Raw genomic sequence first — 10,000 nt, 5'->3', positions numbered from 1 at the left:
TTCACTTCCGATACGATACCGATATTGTAGCCTTGAGTATTTGCCGATACCGATATCAATACGATACGATATAGGCACGAATCATACATATATTTATTCCTTATTTTGTTTTGATTAATGTTAGAAAAGGCTTGATAAAGTGATGTTACTGTTACTGATGTTGTAGTGTTAAAACAGAAAACAATAGTCAGCAAGAGTAGGTATAGGAAAAACTGACCCATTTATTATTAACCTAAATTTTAACCTTCAACATAAGAGTATTACCTCAACAAATCCAATAAAAACAAAATGTTATATTTAAAGTGCAAAATAACCACTAATACCAAAATAATTATACAATTGAAAAGAATAAATAAAAAATAAATTAGAAGACCCTGAAAAATAACCTAAATAAATCCAATAAAAAAAAACAAAAAAAAAGTTTTAAAGTGCAAACAATTCAAGTTCACTTCAGTTATTTTTTTACTGTCAGCATATGTTGGAAACAACTGTGGGCAGGGACAAAAACCACAAAAACAACACAATATTGTCCACTGTCCAACTGCTCTAAATTAAGAGTTCACAGCTCCAGTTTCACTGACTATGCCCAAAACAATGTAGTAATTACTCTTAGTCTTCACTGAAGAATAGTGTAAACACAATAAACATATCACTCTAATAACAAGAGCATAAAACAAATAATAATCAGTCAGTGCTGACTACCCTTACTACTCGCTCCTCCTCCTTCTCCACTTTCTGCTGTCCGAGCATAATGTGGAGATTTTTTTTTAAGAAGATAAGCATTTCGGCATGCTGTGAGTTAAAATACTTCCACACAGCCGACATCACTACACTTTGCTGAGCACACGCGTTGTCGTTGTTGTGATCACGTGGGCTGTGCATGCTGGATCAGAGACGCTCTTCTTCCGCGGCCGGCACCAACGTTAATGAAGGGGCATTGCCGCCACCTACTGTGTTGGAGTGTGATCACACCAGTCACCTATTATAGAAGTGCTGCAGCGGCAATGGACAGCTTATATCTGAGTTTTTAGATTCAGTACGATAAAATCCGATATTCACTTTTTTGGCCAATATCGGACCGATTTCTGATATCATTATCGGATCGGGACATCCCTATTAGATAACACACCTACACACCAAGAGGACTTTTTTATTTTGCATAGATTTGGTGCAAATTAAGTTGCAAAATAGGAAACTTTTGGGGTTGTGTTTGGAATTCGGTACCAACCGAAGTCTTTCGGGATGACTCTGTACTGATTCGAGTAAAGTGATGATGAAATATTTCCATGCCTTTCCATGCACGTGCATACAGCTCAAGCACTTGACCGGTAAACAAGCAGTCATTGCCTTTCGGTAATGTTTAATGTAACCCTGTAAACTGATTCTTCGTCTAATCTTGAAGGGGTTTGTGCTGAAAACATAGTTTCGTTTTACTTGTGCAATGACAATAAAGTCCTATCCTATCCTAATTGTGACACAGTGCCAGATTGGAGTTTTGACCGCTTTTGTCCCAGGATGCACTGCTCGTTCCTGCCCAAATCTTGTCAGCGACAGGATCCGACGCTAATCTAGTCCAAGGACAATTGCTTTCAACGTGTCCTGCGTCACTTGGAATATTAGATACCACACCTGCACACCAAGAGGACTTTTTATTTTGCATAGATTTGGTGCAAATTAGGTTGCAAAATAGGAAACGTTTGGGGTTGTGTTTGGAATTCGGTACCAACCGAAGTCTTTCGGGATGACTCTGTACTGATTCGAGTAAAGTGATGATGAAATATTTCCATACCTTTCCATGCACGTGCATACAGCTCAAGCACTTGACCGGTAAACAAGCAGTCATTGCCTTTCGGTAATGTTTAATGTAACCCTGTAAACTGATTCTTCGTCTAATCTTGAAGGGGTTTGTGCTGAAAACATAGTTTCGTTTTACTTGTGCAATGACAATAAAGTCCTATCCTATCCTAATTGTGACACAGTGCCAGATTGGAGTTTTGACCGCTTTTGTCCCAGGATGCACTGCTCGTTCCTGTCCAAATCTTGTCAGCGACAGGATCCGACGCTGATCTAGTCCAAGGACGATTGCTTTCAACGTGTCCTGCGTCACTTGGGATATTAGATACCGCACCTACATACCAAGAGGACTTTTTATTTTGCATAGATTTGGTGCAAATTAGGTTGCAAAATATGGAACTTTTGGGGTTGTGTTTGGAATTCGGTACCAACCGAAGTCTTTCGGGATGACTCTGTACTGATTCGAGTAAAGTGATGATGAAATATTTCCATGCCTTTCCATGCACGTGCATACAGCTCAAGCACTTGACCGGTAAACAAGCAGTCATTGCCTTTCGGTAATGTTTAATGTAACCCTGTAAACTGATTCTTCGTCTAATCTTGAAGGGGTTTGTGCTGAAAACATAGTTTCGTTTTACTTGTGCAATGACAATAAAGTCCTATCCTGTCCTAAAAATAAGCCTGAAAACATCCAAACTTTCTGGAAAAACCTGCCTTGAAATCAGACATTTTAGGCCGGGACGCTAGCAATAAAAAAAACTTGTGAAATCCTGGAGGGACCGAATAATACTGTTACTCACCTGTACTTCAAAGTCATCGTTATTGAGGAACTTTTTATTCATGGTGTCAGCGTAGGTGTTGATGGCTCTGAGGAAGACCCTGAATCCCAGCAAAAGGTAAAGTATGATTGATGACTCCCGCTGTCGACTATACAGAAGAAGACAAACGCCACGACGATGGGGTAGAAATCGGTACCTGTTCTGCACCATGATCATGGCCATCCAGTCGGACGGGTACACGTGCTTGCCGATCAGGTCTTTGAAAAGCAGGAAGGACTCCATTAAAAAATCCTGCAAAAATCAGAGGAAGACTCTTAAGTCCGCTATGTTTGGACTTCCCCACATAGGCGTGCACACTCACCACAAGATCGCCGCTCCGAGTGAAGGTGTCTATGTAGGTGGAGTAATGGCGGTCGTCCATCTGACTGAGGATGGCTGTCATGCAGGCCACCACCTGGGACTTTCAAGGTCATTTTGAATGGGAGACAGAGAACAAGACATGTCAAATGGCGCGGCTGCTCCTCTAATGACTGCGCCGCATCACCCGAAAATGACATAGAGTAGTTTGTACTATGGGAAATGGGTAATATTCAAACATCAACATCATATAGTACAGCCTGCAGGAGCTTACATTAGAGGAGGCATCTATTGGAGAGCTGCCAGGGTGATACAGTACAGTACAGTACAGTCTGGCGTTGTTATTTTAATGACCTTTCCCCACATAGCAGTCCTAATAGCCCCTTAGTGACTGCATCTGTAGCCGCCTCGAGTGCACCCTTTTCACCTCTGTGCCACTGGACAAGACTGGACGAAATCCACCATATTTTCTAGACCAGGGGTGCCCACACTTTTTCTGCAGGCGAGCTACTTTTCAATTGACCAACTCGAGGGGATCTACCTCATTTATATATATCATTTATATTTATTTATTTATGAAAGAGACATTTTTGTAAACAAGTTAAATGTGTTTAATGATAATACAAGCATGTGTAACACATATAGATGTCTTTCTTTCACGAAGACAAGAATATAAGTTGGTGTATTACCTGATTCTGATGACTTGCATTGATTGGAATCAGACAGTAATGATGATAACGCCCACATTTTCAAATGGAGGAGAAAAAAAGTTGTCCTTTCTGTACAATACCACATGAAAGTGGTTGGTTTTTGGCATCTAATTCATCAAGCTTCCATACACTTTAGAAGAAAAACATTGGCGGCAAATTCCGTAGCTTGCTTGATTGACATTCACGGCACCCGAGGGTCTTGTGAGATGACGCTGGCTGCTGCCAGTTCATTATTATGAAAAAATGACAGAGAGGAAGGCGAGAAACACTTTTTGTTTCAACAGACTTTCGCGCCGTCCCTTCCGTCAAAACTCTAAAGGCCGACTGCACATTTCCTATCTTCACAATAAAAGCCCTGCTTCATGCTGCCTGCGCTAACAAAATAAGAGTCTTGGAAAGCTGGCGTGCACAAGTGATGTGCACGCCAGCTTTCTGAGGGATCGCTTGTGCACGCCAGTTTTCCGAGACTCTGTATTTAGTTAGCGCAGGCAGCATGAAGCAGGGCTTTTATTGTGAAGATAGGAAATGTGCAGTCGGCCTTTAGAGTTTTGACGGAAGGTACGGCGCGAGAGTCTGTTGAAATAAAAAGTGTTTCTCGCCTTCCTCTCGGTCATATTTTCATAATAATGATCTTGCAGCAGCCAGCGTCATCTCACAAGACCCTCCGGTACCGTGAATGTCATTTAAGTGACGTCTTGGTGAAGATTGATGATCACTCATTTTTAGGTCTATTTTTTTTAAAAGCCTGGCTGGAGATCGACTGACACACCCCCCGCGGTCGACTGGTAGCTCGCGATCGACGTAATGGGCACCCCTGTTCTAGACCATAGGGCGCACCGGATCATATGACTCATAAAAGGACTTGTATTGATATATTCATCCATCCATCCATCTGCTTCCGCTTATTCGATGTAGGGTCGCGGGGGCAGCAGCCCAAGCAGAGAAGCTCAGACTTCCCTCTCCCAAAGCCACTTTGTCCAGCTCTTCCCGGGGAATCCCGAGGCGTTCCCAGGCCAGCCAGGAGAGATACTCTTCCCAATCCAGAAAAGTATCGAAAAACATTTTGATACTGGTACCAAAATATTGTTATTGAGACAACCATACTTTGGGGTTTAGGGTGGGATGGGAGACCTTCAGAAATCCTTTGGAGGACATGCTGCAGTAGAACAATAGTTTATGGAAGTTGCAGAGCCTATTTAATTATTAACAATGTCAAAAGTTTGGTAAAAAAAAGAAGAAAGTGTGCTGAGAAGCAAGCAGAGTCCTAGAACAAGAAGGTATTAAATTGCATTGTTAAACTAAGAGTTTGAAACAGTGTAACTTTCTGAGAGGGATTAAAACACATATTTCACTTATTGAAACACTTTCCCACAAGCCCAGCCAGCACTTTGACAAACAGACAAAAGAGGAGAACAAGGCAAATATTGCAAGTGCAGCCGAACATAAACAAGCAATGGTGTGATTATAAAAAAAAAAATAGTCTGGTCTGTCTTTTGTCTTCCCACGTCCCCAACTGAGGTATCTAACATGATACACGCTGTTGACTTTTATTGAACATTTTAGTGCAAAGTGCAGGAGAAACACAAGCGACCTTGCTGGGTTTTTTCCCCTCTGCTTGGTCATAAGTTTATACTAGAGCAGGGATGCCCAACCAACGGTCCGAGGACCAGCACCGGTCCGTGATGCATTTTCTACCGGGACTGCACAGCGACGTTAAATAATTTATAACCGACCGCATTTTCTCCGACTTAACTCCGGCCAGTCCCACCGGAAACAGCAATAAGCTTGTCCATTGATGTATTATACAGCTCACCATGTGCTATTTTTGTTACATCTCTGATGCATGGGACAATGCACAGGAATAAACATATCAAATGTAAAGATGCATGCATGTATGTGTGATGCATCATGTTGCATGCATGTGTGATGCATCCTGTTGTATACATACATGCATGTGTGATGCATCATGTTGTATGCATGCATGTGTGATGTATCATGTTGTACGCATGTGTGATGCATCATGTTGTATACATACATGCATGTGTGATGCATCATGTTGTATGCATGTGTGATGCATCCTGTTGTATACATACATGCATGTGTGATGCATCATGTTGTATGCATGCATGTGTGATGCATTATGTTGTATACATACATGCATGTGTGATGTATCATGTTGTATGCATGCATGTGTGATGTATCATGTTGTATGCATGCATGTGTGATGTATCATGTTGTACGCATGTGTGATGCATCATGTTGTATACATACATGCATGTGTGATGCATCATGTTGTATGCATGTGTGATGCATCCTGTTGTATACATACATGCATGTGTGATGCATCATGTTGTATGCATGCATGTGTGATGCATTATGTTGTATACATACATGCATGTGTGATGTATCATGTTGTATGCATGCATGTGTGATGTATCATGTTGTATGCATGCATGTGTGATGTATCATGTTGTACGCATGTGTGATGCATCATGTTGTATACATACATGCATGTGTGATGCATCATGTTGTATGCATGTGTGATGCATCCTGTTGTATACATACATGCATGTGTGATGCATCATGTTGTATGCATGCATGTGTGATGCATTATGTTGTATACATACATGCATGTGTGATGTATCATGTTGTATGCATGCATGTGTGATGTATCATGTTGTACGCATGTGTGATGCATCATGTTGTATACATACATGCATGTGTGATGCATCATGTTGTATGCATGTGTGATGCATCCTGTTGTATACATACATGCATGTGTGATGTATCATGTTGTATGCATGCATGTGTGATGTATCATGTTGTACGCATGCGTGATGCATCATGTTGTATACATACATGCATGTGTGATGTATCATGTTGTATGCATGCATGTGTGATGTATCATGTTGTACGCATGCGTGATGCATCATGTTGTATACATACATGCATGTGTGATGCATCATGTTGTATGCATGCATGTGTGATGCATCATGTTGTATGCATGCATGTGTGATGTATCATGTATGCATACATGCATGTGTGATGTATCATGTTGTATGCATGCATGTGTGATGTATCATGTTGTATACATACATGCATGTGTGATGCATCATGTTGTATACATGCATGCATGTGTGATGTATCATGTTGTATGCATGCATGTGTGATGCATCATGTTGTATACATGCATGTGTGATGTATCATGTTGTATACATACATGTGTGATGTATCATGTTGTATACATACATGCATGTGTGATGCATCATGTTGTATACATGCATGCATGTGTGATGTATCATGTTGTATGCATGCATGTGTGATGCATCATGTTGTATGCATGCATGTGTGATGCATCATGTTGTATACATGCATGTGTGATGTATCATGTTGTATACATACATGCATGTGTGATGCATCATGTTGTATACATACATGCATGTGTGATGTATCATGTTGTATGCATGCATGTGTGATGTATCATGTTGTATACATACATGCATGTGTGATGCATCATGTTGTATACATGCATGCATGTGTGATGTATCATGTTGTATGCATGCATGTGTGATGCATCATGTTGTATGCATGCATGTGTGATGTATCATGTTGTATACATACATGTGTGATGTATCATGTTGTATACATACATGCATGTGTGATGCATCATGTTGTATACATGCATGTGTGATGTATCATGTTGTATACATACATGCATGTGTGATGCATCATGTTGTATGCATCATGTTGTATGCATGCATGTGTGATGTATCATGTTGTATACATACATGCATGTGTGATGCATCATGTTGTATACATGCATGCATGTGTGATGCATCATGTTGTATGCATGCATGTGTGATGCATCATGTTGTATGCATGCATGTGTGATGTATCATGTATGCATACATGCATGTGTGATGTATCATGTTGTATGCATGCATGTGTGATGTATCATGTTGTATACATACATGCATGTGTGATGCATCATGTTGTATACATGCATGCATGTGTGATGTATCATGTTGTATGCATGCATGTGTGATGCATCATGTTGTATACATGCATGTGTGATGTATCATGTTGTATACATACATGTGTGATGTATCATGTTGTATACATACATGCATGTGTGATGCATCATGTTGTATACATGCATGCATGTGTGATGTATCATGTTGTATGCATGCATGTGTGATTAAATCATGTTGTATGCATGCATGTGTGATGCATCATGTTGTATACATGCATGTGTGATGTATCATGTTGTATACATACATGCATGTGTGATGCATCATGTTGTATACATACATGCATCTGTGATGTATCATGTTGTATACATACATGCATGTGTGATGTATCATGTTGTATACATACATGCATGTGTGATGCATCATGTTTTATGCATGCATGTGTGATGCATCATGTTGTATGCATGCATGTGTGATGTATCATGTTGTATGCATGCATGTGTGATGTATCATGTTGTATACATACATGCATGTGTGATGTATCATGTTGTATGCATGCATGTGTGATGTATCATGTCGTCTGCATGCATGCATGTGTGATGCATCATGTTGTATGCATGCATGTGTGATGTATCATGTTGTATGCATACATGCATGTGTGATGCATCATGTTGTATGCATGCATGTGTGATGTATCATGTTGTATGCATACATGCATGTGTGATGTATCATGTTGTACGCATGTGTGATGCATCATGTTGTATACATACATGCATGTGTGATGTATCATGTTGTATGCATGCATGTGTGATGTATCATGTTGTATGCATGCATGTGTGATGTATCATGTTGTATACATACATGCATGTGTGATGCATCATGTTGTATACATGCATGCATGTGTGATGTATCATGTTGTATGCATGCATGTGTGATGCATCATGTTGTATGCATGCATGTGTGATGCATCATGTTGTATACATGCATGTGTGATGTATCATGTTGTATACATACATGCATGTGTGATGCATCATGTTGTATACATACATGCATGTGTGATGTATCATGTTGTATGCATGCATGTGTGATGTATCATGTTGTATACATACATGCATGTGTGATGCATCATGTTGTATACATGCATGCATGTGTGATGCATCATGTTGTATGCATGCATGTGTGATGCATCATGTTGTATGCATGCATGTGTGATGTATCATGTATGCATACATGCATGTGTGATGTATCATGTTGTATGCATGCATGTGTGATGTATCATGTTGTATACATACATGCATGTGTGATGCATCATGTTGTATACATGCATGCATGTGTGATGTATCATGTTGTATGCATGCATGTGTGATGCATCATGTTGTATACATGCATGTGTGATGTATCATGTTGTATACATACATGTGTGATGTATCATGTTGTATACATACATGCATGTGTGATGCATCATGTTGTATACATGCATGCATGTGTGATGTATCATGTTGTATGCATGCATGTGTGATGCATCATGTTGTATGCATGCATGTGTGATGCATCATGTTGTATACATGCATGTGTGATGTATCATGTTGTATACATACATGCATGTGTGATGCATCATGTTGTATACATACATGCATGTGTGATGTATCATGTTGTATACATACATGCATGTGTGATGTATCATGTTGTATACATACATGCATGTGTGATGCATCATGTTGTATACATGCATGCATGTGTGATGTATCATGTTGTATGCATGCATGTGTGATGCATCATGTTGTATACATGCATGTGTGATGTATCATGTTGTATACATACATGTGTGATGTATCATGTTGTATACATACATGCATGTGTGATGCATCATGTTGTATACATGCATGCATGTGTGATGTATCATGTTGTATGCATGCATGTGTGATGCATCATGTTGTATGCATGCATGTGTGATGCATCATGTTGTATACATGCATGTGTGATGTATCATGTTGTATACATACATGCATGTGTGATGCATCATGTTGTATACATACATGCATGTGTGATGTATCATGTTGTATACATACATGCATGTGTGATGTATCATGTTGTATACATACATGCATGTGTGATGCATCATGTTTTATGCATGCATGTGTGATGCATCATGTTGTATGCGTGCATGTGTGATGTATCATGTTGTATGCATGCATGTGTGATGTATCATGTTGTATACATACATGCATGTGTGATGTATCATGTTGCATGCATGCATGTGTGATGTATCATGTTGTATGCATACATGCATGTGTGATGCATCATGTTGTATGCATGCATGTGTGATGTATCATGTTGTATGCATACATGCATGTGTGATGTATCATGTTGTACGCATGTGTGATGCATC

At 39.9% G+C, this 10,000-nt stretch overlaps 1 protein-coding gene across 1 annotated transcript in view; it reads right to left on the bottom strand.

Moving 5' to 3' along the window:
- LOC133552549 (dedicator of cytokinesis protein 2-like) overlaps nt 1-10,000 on the bottom strand; it is a 393,779-nt gene that overhangs the window by 94,209 nt on the left and 289,570 nt on the right. Inside the window, 3 exon segments of the mRNA XM_061899789.1 lie at nt 2,595-2,673; nt 2,770-2,864; nt 2,935-3,033. Coding sequence (XP_061755773.1) covers nt 2,595-2,673; nt 2,770-2,864; nt 2,935-3,033 — 273 coding nt within the window.

This window comes from Nerophis ophidion, linkage group LG05 (assembly GCF_033978795.1).
Source record: "Nerophis ophidion isolate RoL-2023_Sa linkage group LG05, RoL_Noph_v1.0, whole genome shotgun sequence".
Classification (NCBI taxonomy): Eukaryota; Metazoa; Chordata; class Actinopteri; order Syngnathiformes; family Syngnathidae; genus Nerophis; species Nerophis ophidion.
Note: the sequence above shows the minus strand (reverse complement) of the source record. Positions and strands in the feature narration are given on the sequence as shown.